General features: G+C 41.2%; 2 protein-coding genes across 6 annotated transcripts in view; one reads left to right on the top strand and one right to left on the bottom strand.

Moving 5' to 3' along the window:
* Positions 1-7,152: 7,152 nt before the first annotated feature.
* Positions 7,153-15,081, top strand: ccnk (cyclin K). 2 transcript variants are annotated; one of them, XM_079645013.1, is made up of 12 exons: positions 7,153-7,309; positions 7,812-7,876; positions 9,534-9,763; positions 10,019-10,100; positions 10,194-10,325; positions 10,931-11,036; positions 11,127-11,184; positions 11,568-11,737; positions 11,831-12,036; positions 12,813-12,843; positions 13,102-13,173; positions 13,767-15,081. In XM_079645013.1, exons 2-12 carry the CDS (start codon positions 7,862-7,864, stop codon positions 14,258-14,260), a joined length of 1,596 nt encoding a protein of 531 aa, XP_079501139.1. In that variant the 5' UTR covers positions 7,153-7,309; positions 7,812-7,861; the 3' UTR covers positions 14,261-15,081. The 2 variants fall into 2 exon arrangements, with proteins under 2 accessions (XP_079501139.1, XP_079501140.1); XM_079645014.1 differs by lacking the exon at positions 7,812-7,876 and having other exon boundaries at positions 7,160-7,309.
* Positions 15,082-15,832: 751 nt separating this feature from the next.
* ccdc85cb (coiled-coil domain containing 85C, b) overlaps positions 15,833-21,925 on the bottom strand; it is a 50,205-nt gene continuing 44,112 nt past the window's right edge. For all 4 annotated transcript variants that reach the window (XM_079644657.1, XM_079644658.1, XM_079644660.1 and 1 more), the window contains 3 exons: positions 19,184-19,276; positions 18,794-18,892; positions 15,833-18,058 (listed from right to left, as the gene is read on the bottom strand). In XM_079644657.1, coding sequence (XP_079500783.1) covers positions 17,969-18,058; positions 18,794-18,892; positions 19,184-19,276 — 282 coding nt within the window. In that variant the 3' untranslated portion in view covers positions 15,833-17,968. The remainder of the gene's footprint in view (positions 18,059-18,793; positions 18,893-19,183; positions 19,277-21,925) is intronic.

Below are 21,925 nucleotides of genomic sequence, written 5' to 3'. Positions count from 1 at the left end.
CCATGTCAGAGAACAGGTAGGACCAGATTCAAGGCCCAGCATCTGCACTCTAATAACCACTTTTAGCATTTACACTACTCCTCACATGATCAAGCTGAACATCAAACATTTGTCAGCGTTTGCAGAATATCTCAACTTAAGTTGTTGTTTGACACTCGTAAGGCTCCGCTGACAGGTGAGCGGTGATTAAAATGTCCTGTGAAAAGTAGTCATTAAAAGCTTCAGGCAAGATCCGATGCACCCCGGGGACATCTGAACGGCTCGGACAAAGAAATTAGGAAATTTAAAGCGAATCTGTGACAACTAATTATCAGGCTAATTATGCAAGAATCTGCATTCAGCACCAAGGAAGAATTTGCTGACTGTACAGCAGGTGCTAATGTGTAAAAAAAAAAGAAAAAAAAGAAACGAAATGAAGATGTCAAACAAAGTGACCCATGGCTGGAAGGAGGGAAGGCAAATATTTAAGTTAGTCCAAATATGTACCATTTGGCATATTTTAATGTGTAAAAAACGGTTGCAATTATTGGTCATTATTCATGCAGGTAAATGTTGAACAAACACACACATGCCGGAGGTGAAACTGTTTGAATTTTGCACATTTGTAAAGATGTATTGAGGGGTATTATTTCCTTAATTAACTGACAGGCAGTGACTGTGACAGAGAATAAACTGCTGGAGCAATATTTGTTATAAACCTGCTGAGGGATGCACCACACTTTCTCATTTAGAAAACAACAACACTGGTTAAAGCAAACATTTAGATTTCAGATTGCTCTTTAAAATAACAGTAACCATTTCAATTGAGGGACGAAATGAGAGATAGGTCAGTGACATGAGGGAGATAAAGTGAGTGGGGTGAATAATTAGCTTAAATGCTAAATGTGTCGGGAGGGACGGAATGCGTCTTTCCAACACAAAACAGATTGGCCAGAGATTACATCATGAATTTCTGCAATGAATTACCCAGATTAGGCCTCTATGAAATTGGATTTAGGAAAAGCACAGCGCTGGGAGATGAAGGTTAGATTGATATAATTGATTTGAAATTGGATTATAGGACTTTTTTTTATCATATGCTCCACAAAGACATTAAAAAAAACCTTCTTCAGATTAAATCTGCGCAATTAAATCACTGTTCCTTTTTTTGGTCGCAGCTTTGGAAAGCTTCAAACTAAGTTAAATGACCCCCTGAAATATCGTAATTATACAAGTTTAGATTGTCCGTTTATGGCGTGTTGATTTTAGTTTTCTGATGTGAGAGCTAAATTAATTGATTTCCGTGCTCGATTTGAGTTCTGTAATGCTCCTCGAAGGTTACTTTAAAGTGCAGAAAGGCCTTTGTGTCAAGCCAAACATATTCAAAACTGATAACATGTCGAAAAGAGGAGATTTAATTTAAAATGAAACGCATTTCAAGTGGAATTTAAAGAAATTAAGCAGTAACGTGGTGCAGAATCACAAAACAAATGTGAAACGTGATAAAATAACTGTTTGAAAATGAGTGAATATTTAGAGAAAGTAGGAATAAACATTCAGCCACATGTTGGAAAAACATAATCAAAATTGTTTTGTGATGAAATGCATTACACGGTCACACGTGCTTGAACAAACAAACATACACACTCACACACACTTAGCCAGACAGTCCCAATGTAGATGTCCTGAGATCATCTCTCGTAGTAAAATCGTATAAAGCTGCAAACGGCATATGAAATACACCAGAATTATCCTAATACATTTTAAAGATACATTTTAAAGTTGTAAAACCATTATTATCAAGATATAAAATGACTTTATTTCTATCTAATAGGTAAATAAAACAACACTGTTATTCATGTGTGTACACGTGTTTTAACTTGGTGAATGTATTTTTGACTAATTTCAGTTATTATCGGCAATCTTCTCTCTTCTTCGGCGCATTTTCAAAGCTTAAAACAACTCTTGTATCAATAGCAAAATAAAAACTTGAATTTAGACCTCAAAATCTGAATGAATACTAGTAATAAACCATACATTGTACACTTAATCATGTATGAAGTGAGATGTCTTGCAGGAATTGAACTCACCTCGTACTGTCTCCCTGTGCGTCAACGATAAGTGCTGCGGGTTCACCTGCTTGCGGCGGGACATTGCCCCGGCATTTACTCTGGCATCGCCCGGTGAACGGCACTTGGATTCGGCTTGGACCGTGGTGTCGGTTCCCTCTGGCTTGCAGCTGAACAACTTTCCCCCTCTCCTAATCCCTCCACTCTTCTTCTTCTTCTTCTTCTTCTTCTTCTTCTTCTTCTTCTTCTTCTTCTTCTTCTTCTTCTTCTTCTTCTTCTTCTTCTTCTTCTTCTTCTTCTTCTTCTTCTTCTTCTTCTTCTTCTGCTGCAACTTTAACGTGGGCTCGATGAGGCGAGGACAGGAGCGCAATAAGGATGGAAGACGAGTTTGTCCAAAAAGAAAAAAATGTCCTGCAGCGTCTTCGGGAGGAAGCAACACCTGGATTTAAGGAAGCCAAAGAAGTAGAAGTTTGTAATGGAAGCAGTTGGCTACTATAGCGGCCAATGTGTTTCAGTTATGTTTTTGCAATGACCTTTTGCAGATACAAATCCTGGACACTTCTGCAGCGAGCGTGGTGACAGATGAAGTACGGAGCACTCCACTGGGTGATGGGTTCTTATTTGGCTCCTTTCCCCCTTCTTCCCTTTTTTCTCGAGTTTTTAATGATATGATTATATCATCTGGGGTCAAATGGCTGCTGTTTATTCTAGGATTCCCTACAGTCCTTCCATTTCAGCAGTGGTGCGCTAAAATGACCCTTTGGCACTGACTCCTCCTGTGCGTTTTGGCATCGGCGCGCGGAACGGCAACTCTTGGCTCTGCTGGCAGGAGCCTAGTTGATTGAGAGAGGGAGTGTGAAGCAGAGAGAGGGGGAGAGAGAGTGCACGCGGGCAGACAAGACACCTCCTCCTCCTCGTCGTCCAACAAGCGAGAGGTCCAATGTTTCCCAGTTTCCTTACAGTGTGAGGCTACTTCGCGTTGACTCACACGATGAAAGCGGCGGCTCTGTTTGGGAGGATCCGTGTGTGCGCAGACTGTATGCAAGCCCTGTGCTTTTGTTTGTGTGTGTGTGTGTGTGTGTGTGTGTGTGTGTGTGTGTGTGTGTGTGTGTGTGTGTGTGTGTGTGTGTGTGTGTGTGTGTGTGTGTGTGTGTGTGTGTGTGTGTGTGTGTGTGTGTGTGTGTGTGTGTGTGTGTGTGTGTGTGTGTGTGTGTGTGGCTGAGGTTGCCTCCACTGGGGTGGGATGGGATACAAGTCCAAGTGCGTCCGTGACGTTTGCATAAACAGTGGAAAGCAAAACGCGCGGACACAGTCTGGTTGGGGCAGCTAGACGTGGCTCCTTCGAGCTGATGAGCTCCAAATAAAGTCATTATTACTTCTTTCAAAGGCAGTGTCACAATGTCTGCCTTTAGAATCAATGAAGTGACCACCAAATCACTTATATTACCTTCTCTTTATGACCTTTAATATAAATTACCCCCAAAAGAGCATCAAATCCTTTCATGTTTCAATTTTCTTTCTTGTTTTTTTTAATCAGAAACCGTATACTTGTTTGAACAAATGATCCATTCATATCATGCATACCAGAAGCAAACTGTTTTTAAATTGCTGGAATATCAAGTTCACCCACACCTATCAGATTAAAAGATATTGGGTTAAAGGTCACCTTTAATTGAGATATTACAAAAATGTATCTTATTGTAGTATTCTACGATATCTAATACACTTCTAAATGATGATGAATATAATATAAAACACTGATTGTCTCACATTGAATCAGAGAAGGAATGCATCTTTTGTTGTGAAGATAATTTAAACATGTTGTGAGGCAACAGTACCCTCTGTTGGCACAGTCAGGACTCATTTCAACCTATGTAGGAGGGGTTGGGGTGGGGGTGGGGGTGAAACCTTAACACTGCCTTACTCTACTTTATTCTTATTTTTAGAATGGAGCCCCCCTTAATTCGCCATTTATACAATTCAGAATAAGAGAGTCCTTGAAGAGCAGATCAGGTTCACTCGGAGGCAATTAATGGCACTAATGGGCAATCATCCTGCACATAATTCACTGTATTCATTTAGATCAGTGTATGCACAGATAAGTGCTTTGTACAGACTATAAGAACACACTCAAGTTTCTTTTTTTCTCCCCACCTTACCGTATAATTCAAACCTTCTCCGTGGTATAATTTACTTGAAATACATTGTTGAATAAAAATATGGAAGCCTAATACGGCCATTTAAAGTTGACACTCTTTCCTCGTGGATCAGCCGGGGAAATTGTGCTGCTATAGCGATGCATTTTATAGTCGGCCATTAATAAAACATGGTGGGCAATTTTAAGAGCATTAGAAGTTTGATTGCTTCAGGGCAGGCCTAGGGGACTTTCAGGACAGTAATTATTTATATAAATGAAATGTCATCTCAGCTCTGGCTCAAGTCGACATAACCTCAGCAGACTCCACATGGAAACACTACTGCACAAACAGCTATCTTTCACAGAGAGGCCCGAGCATGTTGTCGAGCATATTGCTTTGAATGGAGCCCATAAATTCCGCATGTGATGTTACATGAAATGTCTCAGTTTTTGGCATTGAGGGCCAAGAGAGCAAGAGCGAGCCTTGGACACATCGGGATGCTGAAGGAAAACATTTCCCCCGAGTTCACGCACTCTCTTTGCTATCCCTACTCGCTTCAAGCAGCCCCTTGATCCTCACCCCATGGGTTTCTCAATAATACATCAATGTATCCATTATAGCTTGTATCTGCCGGCTGCGGGCAAAGGCAGTTTCAACTGGGTTGCACATGACCAGTAAACCACAAATACACCAACTTGTGGACACAGGAAAGGTTTTAAGTCCAAAGTGTTGCCTCTAAGGAGACATGCATCTCGTGTGTGGTAAAGTGCCAGAGCTGGGAGATACCTGAACACACCTCAGGGCAATACATACACGAGAGACCAGGCTGAGATGGAAGTTTTGTCCAAAGGAACAAGGGACATTGTGTCAGCGTTTTAGGTATTTTTCCCCAAAATGACCCGGGTTTTAAGATTCCACTTATAATTTATGTTAAAAATGCGCCCAGGGACAAAGTTGACGGGGAGTTCTTGCACATCAGTGGACAGTGAATGCAACTTCTGGGTCACAACCTTCGTCACATCCTTTTATCTTCCATTTTTCATGCCTCTCCCATCTGTTTACTCTCTAAAGAATACTTAAATTGCATTAATGTCTTAAAATAGGACAACATATGCGAAAGGGGAAAGAACTACGCTCAGTATAATGCAGTTTTAAGAACAAAGAGAGGATTAAATGTTGAGGTTAAGTGGCAGCCCTTTTTGATGTGTTTCATCACATAAACAATGAAAGGTCCACTCCAGGACAGCTCATGGTAATATGAATATTGCTCTGGGATTTGCTTATAGTCGGTGCTTCATTATGCAATGTTTAATATTAATAAAGAAAGTACAATTATATATTATTCATAGGCTGATTTACTGTGGTTGGTTTGCATGTGTGTGGACCTTGAGTGACAGATTGAGATGCTCCCTTGCTACGGGCAATACAACCAGACAAGGATCTTACTTTTCTACAGGACACATCCTGACAATTTCTCCCACAGTTAAGAGGATTTGTCCGAGCACGGTTGAATATATAATGCATGTAGATTCCCAATTTTAATTTGGACCGAGTAAATGATTCAATGCTGGCTGTCCTCAGAAGAGAGGCTGGGAGGGGAATGGAGAGGGCACAAGATGTTACTTGCACTCTTTCGCTGGAACATTTGAAAAAAAACAAAGGCCGTGATGGTTACATGAGATCTTGTACCAGGTCTAAAAGAGTGAAGTGTGTGAAAAACATAATTCATTGCAATCATTAAATCATTTTTTTTTACAAAATCATTGCACTGCACTGCTAGTTTCTCTGTAGACTCACCATTGGTTGTATGCATTTTATAGCCATATCCCATATGCATTTAAAGGATTACAATAGTTTTAGCTTGACATATTGATAAAGGGGTGTAATTATTGCTCTTTTATTCAACAAAGAGTTTAATTCATCGTCACAATTAGCTGTAACATATCATCTGTAATTAAGGAATATTTTCTTGTGTTTCTCTAAACTCTCAGTCAAGCTCTAGATTTCTAGAATGACAAAAAAAAATGAAAATGTGTTTTTAAGATATTATACAAAAAATATGTATGGTATGTCTTGAGTCTCATTTACTCCAGCACATGGCACCATGGACTTCGGAAATGATTAAAAAGTCAGATTTATTTAATTCATGAAGATTTTTTTAAAAGTTGTAAAAAAGGGGGCTACTAATTATGTATTTAAAGAGCATAGCAAACTGCTGACCCCGAAAACTTTTAACAGATAGCCTACCTTACAAAGCCTAACATAATAACATAACATAAGATTGAAAGGCATAGTACATAATGAAATAAATAATTATAGTGCAGTAATATACTTTCCTTATATAAAATAAATAGGCATTTTATGTTTGATGTTGAAATATTTGTAGTGCCGCTCCTTTTGTAAAATATTCTTCTTTAATCCTACTACCTGTTACTTATTTGACCATCCTTTTACCATCCGTTTGTCAGTACTACATATGGGTGTTATAACAATTATTATAGCATTTTCAATATTTAAAACAATATTTAGTGGCACATTTATGAATTTATACCCAATTTATTGCACATCCAATATATTACCTTTAACTTTTCAAACATATTGAATCCATGTTGTTTGAGTTTGTGATTTGAATAATTGTCAGGCATTTTAAGACATTGTAATACTTGTTCAATTAAGTCAGCTTTTCAAATCATTATTTGCATGTGAAAAACTTACAGTCCTGGCTGCCAAAGTCCAAAAGTGATAAATTGTCTCCCTCTAGTGGATAGTTTGGGGATAACATATTTTCATCATGTTAACAAGAACACTTGTATACTTCCAAGTAGCCTATGTATTGTTGTATTATTTTTTTTCTAACAGAAAAAAGTAGTTTACAGAGCGTTGAACATAAGATTCAGGAAAGAAAAGTCTAATCCAAAATACAGCCACAGCACACGTGTGTCAGATATCCTGCGTCATGACGTCATTCAGAATTGTATCTCTGACGTACTCCATAATGGCGGTGCCCTTGTTACAATGGGGGCTGTTGTGGATCACTTGTTAGCCATACTCTTTTGAATAACTATTATTTATTAACACAGCGGTCTGATTTGGTTGATTTATTCCAACGGCTACATGTTAAAGGTAAGAAACGTTTCAAATGACAACAGAATTATGGCTAGTTTCGATGGAGCACAGTCCTCCTCGCCTCGGCGGTGTTAAGACCGCGAGTAAAACAAGTTTGCTAGCCGATGATGCTAGCGAAGATTATCACCTGTCTGGCATAATGCTATTTCTCAACTGTTTTTATTTTACAATTTAATAATTAACCTTGTCTGTGTCTTTAGCTGACGTTACTGGCCTACAATTTAGCCCATATATAATATACCGATAACAACACATTAGTTGTTATTTGGTGATGTTAGTTCCACGCAGCCAACTTTAGTTCCCATTAGCCATAGCTCGGTTAACATGATTAAATGCTAGTGAGCTGTTAGCATTTTTGTTATGCTAATTCAGGTTATTCTTCGTTGTTTTGAACCCATATGAGTGTGTTAATCATGTCACATGATTACTTAATGAATGGGATGAGAAGAGCAATGCCAACCATAATGTCAAACGTGTTCTTTTGCTTTTCTAACTTTAGGATTGTTAAACTGTAAGCAGCTATTTAATTAGCATCTACAGAAACTGGACATGAGGAAAATACAGGTCAGCAAATGTAACCCATTCCTTATTTGCATAGTTTTGACTGACTATGCAGAAATGTTTTAAGCTATTTACAATTAGTTAAAGTATACCCAGTGGTGGAAAGTAACTAAGTATATTTACTCAAGTACTTTACGTACAACTTTGAGGTACCTGTACTTTACTATTGTATTCTATACTTCTACTCTACATTTATCTGACATATTAAGTTACTAGTTACTTTGCATGTTCATATGATTAATAAACAATTACATTAACAAATAAATAAACAAAAACATAAAAAGAAATCCATTTAAAGGTCCCCTATTATACTGTTTTTCATCAATATATTATAGGTCTCAGATATATATACAAAACATTTCTCTGAAGTGTTTGGCTCCAAACACCAAACAGATCATTGCAGCATCCCATAAACCCCTCTGTTTCAGACCTGTTTCCAAAGTGCTGATTCTCTGTCTGTTACTTTAGATGAAAATAAGGAGCCCCTCCCCACGCCCCTCTGAGAGATATTTGGTTAAAAAGAACTCAATGGTGCTCTAGGAGGAGATTCAGGTGATATGGGGTGTTTCTCAATGTCGAGTAAAGCTGCTCCAGTCCAGAGCCACTATTTCAAGAATACTACGTCATTGAGTGCCGCCGAAGTACTGTTCCAATGTCCAGCATACTTGGAATTCTACCTAGCCCGGCGTACTTCGTTTGGAGAAATGTCGAGGCTGCACATGTGTAGACTCCGCAGTCTTAAAATCCCCACAATGCTTTGCGCACGGACCAATTTCCCCAAATCTGTGGCGGAAAATGTAAGGCGGGGCCTCTCATATGACGCACACTTGCTAGCCTGTTCCACTCTTTGTTTTCCGAATGCCAGGAAGTATTCTTGCCTCGCTTCTGAAGCAAGACGCTCGGAAGACATGTGCTTCCAAGCAAGCGTACTCGAGATTGAGAAACACCCACGGGTCCAAAATCTGATCAGCTCATTCTCAGGCCGGTTTTTATATAAATGGATCAGGACAAAAAGTGAGCAAATCTTTTTTCCTGAAACTTTCAGAATCCCTTTCACAGAGGGGACACATGTTGATGTAGAAGAGACATGAAGAAGTGGATTTTGCATAATAGGTCCCCTTTAAATAAATTAAAAAAATTAAACAACTAACAATAGATTATGATGTACAATAATGATTAAAGAAACCTGGCAGAACAAAACTCTTTAAAGTTAGATGCACCTTTACAATAGGGGCAATTACATACATTTTTACATTATTATAATGTAATTCTGCATACGTTATTTTACTTTTGCTACAATAGTGGATGCTAATACTTTTTCCTCTAATAGAGTATTTCTACTCTGGTATTAATACTTTTACTGAAGTATAACATGTGGGTCTTCACCACTGAGTATACATCTTAAAATCTCAGCTTGTATTAAGTTTCATGGTGTTTACAGTTTGTTCTTAACACAACACTCGTATCTATGTATTTCAGATAGAAGTACAGGGCATAGATAGATACAGAAATGATCATGCTATTCCAGTGGTAGTGTTTATTGTTATAGTTATGACTTTAGTCTGTCTGACAGTTTACCAAATACACCAGCATTATTAGTATGATTGAGCACTGTTTCCTGTAAATGGTGTTTTATAACTGCAGTGTTTTATGCATTCAGTCAGGTGCAGCGGGTCCATCCTCCGTTGCCTCTCCTCAGCTCATGAAGGAATTCAAGGAGAACTTTTCAGGCCAAATAATTCTGGACCACATCAAGCCATGCTGGTACTGGGACAAGAAAGATTTAGTCCACAGCCCTTCCCAGTCTGAAGGCCTGGACCCGGGGACAGAGGCCCGGTATCGGAGGGAAGGAGCCCGCTTCATTTTTGACGTGGGGACCAGACTTGGCTTGTATCCTTGATTTGATTTATCTGAATGTGGAAAAACCTTGAAGAAATGATCAAACTAAAGACACTTTCCTCTCCACTTCAACTTGATTTGCATTAACATTTTGTAATCAAAACAACGGGTTATGATATCTAATGATCATAATGCCACATTCAAAGTGATCTATCATTTGTCTGAAATGATTTTACATAGCTGTGGAAGATTTTATCTTACAAATAACTGACTGGTTTTCGTGATATCCTTGACTTTCATTTGCAGACATTATGACACACTGGCAACTGGCATCATATATTTCCACCGCTTCTACATGTTTCACTCCTTCAAGCAGTTCCCTAGATATGTAAGTTCAAACATTTTTATTTTGTTAGATTTTCCTCTTCTTTAAAAATGGACCAAGTACGGTGGATTAATGTTGTGATTTGTGTCCCAACAGGTCACTGGTGCATGCTGCCTTTTCCTGGCGGGGAAAGTGGAGGAAACCCCCAAGAAGTGTAAAGATATCATTAAAACTGCCCGCAGCTTGCTGAACGATGTGCAGTTTGCTCAATTTGGAGACGACCCGAAGGTGTTATTTATATAACTTGCCTTTTGACTGACTGCTTACATGAGACCTTTTTTAATATAATGAGTGCAAAGGGATACACTGTAATGTAGGCAGCTCTCCATCTTGGAAAGCTAAAGAAGGTATTAAATATTAAATGTTAAGTAAAGAACCTTTTGAACCTTCTCAACCCAATAATTTCTCAATCATAGAAGCATAGTTAAAAACATACAAACTAGGAATTTCAATAAGATTTCATTTGATTAGGACCTATTGTACCTTCCATATTGGAATGACCCATTTTTTCTTATTATTCATATCTAAATGTGTTTTTCATTATCTTCTACAGTACGAATATTTGCAGTATTTCTTGTATATATTTTTCTCAAGGGCAGCCAACAGCTCGCAGTATGCTTTCGTTTTAATACACTTAAGTCAAATTTGATTTGAAAAAAAGGAGTAGACTACATTGTCCTAAAAAAACTACAGTCATGCCCGTGGGTCAGAGTTGGAAAAACACGAGTCTAGGTGAAAGGCTATTGAGTGAGTTAGCCATTAGCCCCCCTGCTTGAGCCTGTTGTGTTTTTGCCATTCAGGATATTTAAAGTAGTTGGTGTTTGTTTCAACAGGAAGAGGTGATGGTGCTGGAGAGAATTCTGCTCCAGACGATCAAATTTGACCTGCAGGTGGAGCACCCTTACATGTTCCTGCTGCGCTACGTCAAGCAACTCAAAGGTGACATAGAAAAAGAATGATCCACGGAGAGTAATACATTATTACATTTAGACATTTGGAAAACTGATAGTCTCTTTCTCCTTGTTAAAGGGGACAAGAATAAGGTGTGCAAGGTGCTTCAAATGGCATGGACCTTTGTCAACGACAGGTGAGCCGTTGGCATGGAACCTCTCTTTGTATTAGGACCTGTTTCCACATAGTGTCTTCTCCCTAGAGAAATGTCTTGACATCACTGCTCTGTTAGACTGACCAGCTTCGCAACTTGCATTTCATCTTCGCTTTGGGTTACTATTTATTCTTTAGATACAGTCTGATATAACTGGAAGATTCTCGTCTTACACTTACTATAAATGACCATGCAGCAGCAGCAGCAGCATCAAGGGTCGGCCTATCTGATCTTTTGTAAACGAATGGTCATTTAAGGCCCTGTTATCTGTTTTAAAGACACAAGGAATATAGAATGAGAAAACAGGGTGATGTCTTGTATTGTGAGGAGAGAAGACTGAACAGTATCCCTTGTGTCCCTGGCAGCCTGTGCACCATGCTGTCCCTGCAGTGGGAACCAGAGATCATCGCGGTGGCTGTCATGTACCTGGCGGGGCGCCTCTGTAAGTTCGACATCCAGGAGTGGACCGCCAAGCAGTCGTCACGGCGATGGTGGGAAATGTTTGTGCAGGACGTCCCTGTGGAGCTGCTTGAAGGTATTCATCATGACACTTCCTGCATCTCCTGCGATATTCAGCTTCATCCTTTTGCAGAATTGTCTCAACCAAAAAACGTCCTTGTCTTCCCAGACATTTGCCACCAGATCCTGGATCTGTACTCCCAGGGAAACAAGCCCATCCCTCAGCCCATCCAGGAGAAGGAGAGGGCAGCCGCTCCCCAGATCCCTCCAATCCCACAGGGACTGCCACCAGCCCCCGTCCCTCCCCCCCCACCACCACCAAAGAAGACTTCTCCTCCGGGAGGCAGCCCCGCACGCCAGCTTAAACGCTCACATGTGAGTATACGCTCCAATTGCATTTCTCAAGACAAAGGCCAATGGCAAGTCCCCTGATTTAGATTTTTGTATATGTTTATTTGCTCTTGTTAAACTTTATTCAAACATTTACATTCAACAAAACCTAACTCAAAATGTAACCTAGTGCTGTACCTAATATTAAGGACATTACAATGCTGCAATTCTCTTACATCTCTTACCATTTTATAGTTAAATACTTCAAGTCATTACAAAATAAATGATCATATAATTTATTGACATTCACTTAACACTCCATCAAGACGTAGACAAATAATAATTGCCATTTTGAAAGACAGTTTTTTATTAATTCAACGGGAGCCCTAGGGTTGCTGGTTCAAGTCCCCGTACAGACTTTAGATACGGAGTGTGGACTGCTACTTGGAGAGGTCCCAGTTCACCTCCTGGACCCTGCCGTGGTGCCCGGATAACCCCCCCCCCACTCACCATTGCTCCCCGAGCACTGTAGAATAGCTGCCCACTGCCCCTGGTACTAGGATGGGTAAAAAGCCGAGAACACATTTCACTGCGTGTGCTATGTGCTCTGCATGTGTGACCATTAAAGAGGGTTTCGGGTTATGAACAAATACTAATTTTATCACTGAATGTATTTTGAAGAATCACTGCATACAGTTACAAAAATGTGCTTGCTAGCATCATAAAATATCTAATAGCTTAATGTTAAAAAAAAAAATGGTACATTCCCAAGTGGTTACTGAGTATTTGGATTCATGTTTTTAATGTTTTTGTGTTTTCAGACATCTCCAAAAGATGAACCAAAGCCTCCAGGTAAGACTTGTTAAACCTCAGCCAGGCTGAATCCTTCTCATGTGTTTATCCACTAAAATCCTTCAATCTAGGTTTGCTAATTCACCTGACTTCAATTAAGATTTAAAAAATGGCAACATAACAGATGCATGCTGTTGATTCCAAATGCCAGGATTAGTATTTTTTTTAAGGATTTACTAATAGTAAAGCCTGCAACAGAGTTTCCTATGAAATCACTAAAGTTTAACATGTTTTTAACGGGTATCTTTTAATTCACAGAACAAGTTGGATCAAAGATTCCTCGACTGGAGAGCCCCATGCCCCCTCTGCCTACATCGCAGCCTCCTCCAGGTAAAGTACTGCTTATCTTCCTATTGTATGTCTAGTTATGGAGGAATTTGGAGTGTTTTGGGTTGGTTATCCTGTGTCTCATTTGGGATACTTCCCTTCGAACACAGCGCTGTCTGAAATCATATAAGGTTGTCCAGCGTTCCACCCTCAGTTTTCTGCATTTTGCTATACCTTGCATTTAGACACACTTATGCCCTCAAAATAGCCAATGTAAGCACAGAAGTATGCAAATATAGGCTCAGCACCATAGTGTACGTGCTGGCTTCTTCCCAACACCCCGCTGTCTGTTTGCGTGTCCCATCATAGAGCCTTAATGAGCAGCTGGGACCCCCTGCCTGGGCCCCCAGCTTAGAAAGCAACCCCTTTTTAAAGATTTGAGTCTTTTCAGTCTGCTTGCATAACCAGCCACTCTGTTTCCCAACACACGCATACTCCTAGCCTCAGCCCAATCTGATTAGTGCTTGAGCCCAGTAATGAGACCTCCCGTGTGGCAGTCTGGGAAAGGAAAGGTTATTTTGGAATAAGTAGCAGTGTTTTTTTTACAGAAAAGATGCCAAACTTTGAAGTTGTTTTCTCCTTGTCCACTCACTTAGATCGCAAAGCCCCGCTTCCAGCCCCTCCCACGGAAGCAGAACCAATAAACGAAGTCGCTCCTCCTCTCCCGCACGCTCCACCTCCACACAAGCCCCCTCCATTACCCCACCGCCCTCCTCCACCTCCACCCTCCAACTACATCATGTCCACCACCAGCTCCTACATGTCCGGAGAAGGCTACCAGAGCCTGCAGTCCATGATGAAGACGGAAGGCCCCTCCTACCCCCAGATGCCTCCCAACTATGCTCCCCCCATACCACCGTATCACGTCTATCCTGCCGCACCACCTCCAGGCCTTCCTCCCTCCAACTACCCGCCGCCCAACTTGGCGCCGGCTTACCCGCCGCCAGGCTACAACAGCTACCCGCCTCCACGCATGCCTCCAGGCCACGTTCCCCCTCAGGTTATAGGTCTCCCTCCTGGTGGCTACCCTCCACCCCCAGGACAGTCTCAGGTGCCCATGCCCCCTCATCACGGTGGGTGGATGAGATGAGAGTGAAACACGGTCCGTGAACTGAATCTGTGAAGAGCCACAGCTGGAGATTTTAACAACGGGAACTTGTGTTACGCAGCAGGGACACAGAGAGGGAGAGCCTGACCGCTTTCTGTACGACTTTTGTTGTTCTTAATGAAGGCTTAATAACAAATACACTCAAAAGGAAAAGTGAGGCCTAGTTCCAGGAGCTTGTAATGAAAACTGTTCACACATGTTATTGTACTGGAATATTAGCACCCTGAGTTTAGTTTTGTCAGACATGCTCATTCATTAATGGTGGAGTGATGAAATGTACAGTTTATACTTTTTGCGTAGATCAAAGGTCTTATATTTGCATCTTTATTGTATCACCCTGATTTTGGTTCTCCAAATTTCCAGTCATTAAAGTGTCTATTTTGCAGCAATCTGTTTTTGTTTTACTCAACATTCCTATTGTTTTGCTGAGACAACTTGAGAAGGCTGTACATGCAGTAGGTAAATAAAGAGAACTGACACGTTCATCAATATTCAAACGCTCTATTGTCATACTACATTTCTGTGAAAACACTTTCATGTCAACTTATGCCACTGCAACTCATTTCCTGTCTATTTTTGTTATGAATCTGCACTGCAGACAGTACTACGTGAAATAAATACAACAGTCATCTAACTAATCATGTCTAACACTGGACAGTCAAAGTTATATTTGTACATATACATTTTCTTTTAGAGTTCCAATCCATATGTGCCTTAGTCAGGCTTCTCTTTTCTGTATCCTGCACGCAGCTTTGTTTTGTCTAAGTGGCACTTACGAAAATAAAGACCTGCTTTCCTACTTAGACCTGAGTAGTGTGTTTTCAATCTGTATTAGTTCAAAAGGTATGGATCATTAAATTGTAACTGGATGTGTATTATGTACTGCATGTATTGTATTGCTACATTGTCAGTTGAGCTCAAATACCCCTTAATCTGCACCACTGTTATATGTAGTCCATAAACTGAAAGTAGCTGAAAATATGAAAGCTAATTGTAGAGTGGATATATTTTAGAACATTTTTCATAAAACTAATATGCATCCAAATATATATTACTTTAAGCTACATTTTACCATAAGTATTAGCTAACTCAACTTTTACTGAAAATATCTGAAAAAAACAACATAGTATAGTATGTCGAAATATGAGAAAACACGACAAGGTATGGTATGTAATGCATGTGAGAAGAAAACACCTAGCATACGTTGAAAAGATCAGAAAAAAAGACATGGTATAGTATGTCGAAAATATGCCAAATAATGACAGCATGGTAAACAAAATATGATAAACGACAATATTGTATGTCGAAAATATGATTTTAAAAAATGACATTGTAGGCTATATAAAAAACGAGGCATATTATAGTATGTCGAAATTATCAGAACAATTTACATTATGTCAAAAAGTTCAAGAGTAAACATGTCATAGTATAGTTTGTCGAACATTTCAGAAAAGGTGAGTAACGTATGCTGCAGCATTTTCACTTACAGTACTGAACCAGCAGAGGGCAGTCTAAGAACACACGCTTCATCAAAGAAAAGACAGCACTTCACAGTTTCTTTAACCAACTTCGTTTATTTTCTCCCAAATTTGTCTAAAAGTGGCCTATTTCATGTCTTCCTTTCACCTGCCAAATATTCATCTCATCAGTGAAATTCATAAAAACAAGTTACAGCCATGCTAGTTACTACAGGAATCAACATTTACTCTGTAGATTCTAGGATTCTGTACTGTGGTTTTAGCATATAGGCAGAAACACTATAGATGTTTAAAAAAATACAGTTGGGTTCCAAATCAAAATACCATGCAGGACAAAATGTGGCACATTTCAAGTCAAATGCCATTAATAAAGTATTCAAAATTGCATCATGGCTTTAAATCAGCTCCTAGAAAAAAGGACACTTTTAAAAAACCATACTTTGATTTATTTTAGACCCCGTTGCTTGAGAGGAGCATGGCGGACAGCCTCAAAATGTTCTAATTTGGAACAAATAACACTAGAGATGGGAGAGCCCGACCTGGCAGTCACTAAACGTATCTATCAAATAACTTTGAGTAAATCTGATACATTTAAAATATGACTGTTCAGTTATTGATTGCTCTCCCATCTCTATCTGACACCTTGCAATAAATACTTTGATAAACAGCGTTTGTTCATTATGACATCAAGAAATACTTGTTTTTAAATGTTAGTTTTTTTTTCAGGAGACATCTAAGGGAAGACTTATCTCATATTCTAATAAAAAAAAATTTTAAGAAACATGCGCCGCATAAACACACCTGCTGAATCCACAGAAAAGGACTGAGCTCAAGAAAACGTTTTCTTTCATCTACTGAGATATAAAATAATAAACAAGTAATTAGGAGCATTCCAATAATGCCGTCCAAACTAAACTTAGGGTTTAATATTTGGCCTTGACATTTTTTAATAATGGGACAAGGTTATGGATTCAGCAAATGCCTTCAGCAGTCTTCAACCGAGTTGTAACCAGGGTTCAATAGAGAAGAAGAGGATTCACAGGCAGATGCTACAGCTGCAAGAGAAACATTCAGTCTCTCCACACACACACACACACACACACACACACACACACACACACACACACACACACACACACACACACACACACACACACACACACACACACACACACACACACACACACACACACACACACACACACACACACACACACACACACACACACACACACAGGTAAAGCTGTAGCCCTCCCAACCTGAGAAAATGATTGTCGAGCATGCAAACAGCATACAGTTTTAGTTCATTTTTACAGAGTAAGAAAATTAGCCCGAGGGGATGGTCTGATTCAGAATGGCCTTGATACATTTCCAATACAGAGAGATGGAATTACAGCAATACATCTGGAGAAGAACTAAAAGAAGAAGTTAAAAGAGGAGTTGTTGTTTTTTTACCAAAAGAAAACCCTGTTTAAAAGGTCTGGTTGTGTATGCTTTTCCAACTAAAATTATTGATCACATGGCCACGCTAGAATACAAAAAAAGATAAAAGTAAAATCAACAATAACAATGAAAGTAGTGCTATGGTTTTATACATATAATACACAAGTTAACAGTGATCTCTAGACGTTATAATCCATAGACTTGTCTTATGAGCACAAGGCGCTAGGTCACAGTGGGTTTCACATTAGTTAACACTTTAGAATGCTAATGCTAGTTATACTCATTGACCACTAGGGGGGGGGGGCAATACATGTGACAGGAGCTAGGGGGTCGCTAAAAGAGGTACTATCAAAATGTATCTGAAGATACCGCAATCGTGTTGCCTTCACATCCATGGCTAGACACTTTTTTGTCTGTGCTTGAAACCATGTCTTATCGTTAGCTTAATGTAGCACAGCTATGCTCTGTAAAAGCCATCAACACAATTGTTTCGTTCTTCAGAGAGAGATCGTTGTGTGGCCTTCAAATCAACGAAGAAAATCGGTGAAACTAGCTGCAGACGCTTCATAAGCTCTAAGATAAAGACAGTTGTGCATGTGGATAACATGCTAACAGGTAGCTATCTGAGCCAGTCAATAGAGAGCGTCTGTCGGAGGAATGCTGGGTTCTGTAGGCAGTAGGGGAGCACGGCATGATGGGTTGTGTAGGCGCAGGTGTTTTCAGGTGAGTACTGTAAATCTCTCTCTCTCATTCTCTTTCTGTTGCCATGCTACAGCGGCCCTTTGAACTGGTTCCCAGAGAGGTGCTGTCTGATGGACAGCTTTGATCCTGCTGCATCACCCAGCTTTCTCCACACCACCTGCAACACGAAGAGTAGGGAGACGTTGAGAGAGGAAGAGTGGGAGAAACAGACACTGAAAGAGTAAGGCTAGGAAAAAAAAAAAAAAAGGACTGTCTTTCTCTAGAGTGAACTCTTCAAATGCTTGCAGTTTGACTTTGAGCTGCACACACACACATATTTCAGTATCTCTGTCCTCTATCTCTGTGAGATCTCTCTGCCAGTGAGTGGGGGCCCCCCGGGGGACCCTACTGATATTACAGAGGTACTATTGTAATGCACCCCAGATTCCTGGCCTGTCACATACCTCTGCAGGGCCCAGATAGCCTTTTTTCTCTCTAATCAGCAGACCTTTTTTATCCCGGGTCGGGCCTTTCAGCACCCATAGAGAAAGATGGAGGGAGATGAAGAGAGGAAGAATGGAGGGGGGAGTTATTTTTTCCCCCCGCCGCTCCAGTTTAATTGCTCTGACAGCTCAACGACGAGCCTTTACTCACGGCTTCCAGTTAAGAGTTGGCTTCGGAGCAGGGGTGATGGAGGGAGGGGGGGGGGAGATGGAGAGATAGATAGAAAGAAAAGCAAGAGTGCCCAGGACACTGCTGCATGTCATTCCAAACCAAATGAGTCCACACGAGGCTCCCTCATTAGTGAAAGCAGCTCAAAACCTGACCTGATTTGCACCCAGCAGAGGAGAACTGTGTAACTGAGGGACAGAGGCACAGAAAGAGCTGGAACATTGTGAAGTGTTGCACTTACGTTGCACATCTCTCGCACAATGGCCTTCTCTTTCTCACTGAGGTCGTCCTCGTAGTCCTCGGGGACCTGCTTGTCCAAGTTCTCGTGGACCTCCAGCACCTGGGGGAGAAATGACAGATTAGTCATTAGTCATGTGACAAAGCTGATACTGAATAAGTTGTGTGAAAGTAAACAGATGTCTTCTTTCACTAAGGAGATAAGCAAAAAAGCTACATTTTATTCAATGTAGCATGGGATGTAGAAGTGTTCATTTTCCAATAAACAAAATGATATTACACAGCAATAAGTGGGGCTGAAATCAACATGGAACAGGGCTTTCGACTAGTGGGATGGTGATGGTGAAAAAAGAAAAATCCTAGCAACAATCACCCTAAAATGTTATGTATGTACCTTCATGGCATGGACCACTGCTTCAGGCTTCTGGGCGCAGGACAGGTAACCTGTGGCGGGAGAGGACTCACTGGTGGGGAGACGCCCGGTACCCTGGGGGGGGGGAGAGGGAGGAAGAAAATTAGGATTGTTTTTCATTTCTTTCAGTGCACAGCAATAAGAGGTGACAAAGATTTAAAGGTCCCATGACATGGCCATTTCTGCTGATCCTAATTCCATTGTTGAGGTCTACTAGAATAGATTTACATTGTTCAATTTTCCAAACTCACATTGGTTTTTCATATAGCATCTCTGTATAGCATGTGTATTCACTCTGTCCTAAACGGCTTGTTGGAGCTCCTGCCCCCAATGACGTTTGTTAGCAACCAGTCACACCAGTAATGACAAACAGATGAGAATGCTGCGTGGGGTCTGGGTGCCGTGTTGGCGGGACGTTGCACGGCTCGCTGCTGCGAGGAGCGGACAGTGTGAGCTGGGTTAATTTGCTGCTCGCTGCGTGGGGTCTGCGAGACAGCGAGACATCGCGAATGGACGCGGGAAGGGGGGTGCTGAGGGGGCTGCAGCACCCCCATCTGCGAGGCTCCACTAGCGGGCCACAGTTTCACCATACCCAGGAAGAAAAGATTCGAAAAAGAAAAATCTCCAAAGAGGCGTTCTGGGGCAGCATAGACAGGTATTTTCTGTGAGTTTTACTCGCTACAGGGTGTACTTTGAGGGTTTGTGACTCTGGAGACCGTTTACATGCAGAAAAAGCTTCATAACACACAATGGGATGGGTAATAACCGGAAAAGCATGACATGGGACCTTTAAAGCAAGAACTTCTGGTGGACAGGTCCAACTCCAGTATTGTCCCAAAATTGAGCACCACTTTATTTGTGAAGCTCCAAAACAGAAAATAAACCCCTCTCTCCTTCTCAGTGGGCGTTTGGTTCTGATTTACCACGAGGGATTTCTTTACTGCAGCAGTGAAAATGTCATCCCTTTCATCCCAGTTCATATCACCTGTCCTCCCCTTGTGTTTATCTTCCCTTTCACTACGCATCGACTCGCAGCCAGGTCTGCTACCTGCACAGTGTGATGTTAACCCGCTGTGATGGGAGCAGCCAGCCAGGCAAGAGGACCCGGGGGCAGCTCCACTCATCCCAACCCCCCCGGTTAGTTCCAGACAGTGGCTCTCTGTTAGAGGGACACAGAGATCTCCGGGACACACAATGGCACTATTCACTGTAACCTGGCATCGGGGCCCTGCATTAGACACAGCTCTGTGGCTCTGTTAGCCAGGGTTCAGTTCTCTGCTTGCTGCTGATGCGTTTGTCAGATCCCTCCGCACCCGCTGTCCCCTTTTTAGGTGCCAGAATGAGCCCACACAACCGAAAGGCACAGAGATAAAATAATAATCCCACTGAGGCCAAAAGGGATGTTTGGTGGAAACTTCCCAACAGTCTATTCCTATCACAACAATCACAAAAGAGAAGTTGATTTGTTGCTCTCATGGGTTATGAGAGCAACTGTTTGATGACACTTTTTTTCCAGCTGGGGAATCAATATGCTTGAACTGTGAGGAAAAAAAGCTGTGGTTCTGCTCTTTTGTTTTTAGGTCAAAAAGAAAAGTCAAACAAGCCCTAATAATATGGAGATGAGATTCGCCTGCCATAAGGTATTGCATTCATGAGCTTTGATTTCAAAATCATGGACAAAATAAAAAGGTTAATATTAATTTGCTGTTCTTTGTATTCAAAATGTTGCCGTTCTGCAGCAGGCTCAAAGTTTCTGCACCACAGAAAGAGTTTTCAAAATATGTGCAACCTATACAGGGCCGCCCCTGGCCAACCCGTGAAGATGATGAGGCTGTGTTGTGGTTGACATGATGATGACTGTTAGGAGTTAAGGGGAGAGGCTGAGCATCACCATGAAATGTGCGAATTGACATAAAATGAATAAAAGGCAGTTTTTTAGGCTGTAAACTTGAACTGTTATGTAAGGCAACTAGACAGACAGTTTATCACTCTTCCTCCTGTACATTAGCAGATACAAGCCATAAAATACTTGAATGAATGTTAAATAAAGAATGCTGGAAATAACTGCATCTCCATTAGCCTATATGCTATGCAGAGACTGCCTTCTTCATGTCGTGAATTGCAGCTGATATTTTAATATGGCAATTGGCAATTTGACTTATACAACATTCACAAGTTGTACATTTGACTCATACAATACCTACCCACCTTCGAGTGATGCTCTAGTTTCTTCATGTTTTGGTTTTTTCCCTCTTGCTTGCGCCGGGCTGAAACTGTCTTTTCACCGACATCTCTTCACCTGCACTAGTGGCCGTATCAAAGCCGTGATTGGTCAGATGTCGATTCATTGCAACGGTGTCGGGTTATAGACGAGCTCCCCTTGTCACCTCTCACTCTCGCGTGTCAGCGGGGGGTGCGCGGAGAACTGCGCACAGCAGCTGAGGCCCTCTGGGCGGGGCCCCCTGTGCAAGGCGGGGCCCCCTGTGCAAGGCGGGGCCCCCTGCGCGAGGCGGGGCCCCATGCAGCCTGCGTGACTGGCCTGTAGGGAGGGGCGGCCCTGAACATATGTCTAATTACATTTCTCTTTGATATATTAAAGAGGCCTTATTATCTATTTCCTGTAGTGTGTTATATAGATTTGTGTGCATGTAAATGGTCAGCAAAGACTAAAATCCCAAAGTTTCCCTCCAGAGGGAGTTTCTCTCCCACACTCTCCCCCCCTGC

The sequence above is a fragment of the Notothenia rossii genome, assembly GCF_949606895.1.
Source record: "Notothenia rossii genome assembly, chromosome: 8".
Classification (NCBI taxonomy): domain Eukaryota; kingdom Metazoa; phylum Chordata; class Actinopteri; order Perciformes; family Nototheniidae; genus Notothenia; species Notothenia rossii.
The sequence above is the reverse complement of the archived record's forward strand: the minus strand, read 5'-3'. Positions and strand labels throughout refer to the sequence as shown.

Excerpts from the sequence above, each read along its gene's own strand:
- ccnk (XM_079645013.1), top strand. Across the intron at positions 10,326-10,930 it reads AATTTGGAGACGACCCGAAG|GAAGAGGTGATGGTGCTGGA; the intron begins GTGTTATTTATA and ends TTGTTTCAACAG. Across the intron at positions 12,844-13,101 it reads AGATGAACCAAAGCCTCCAG|AACAAGTTGGATCAAAGATT; the intron begins GTAAGACTTGTT and ends TTTAATTCACAG.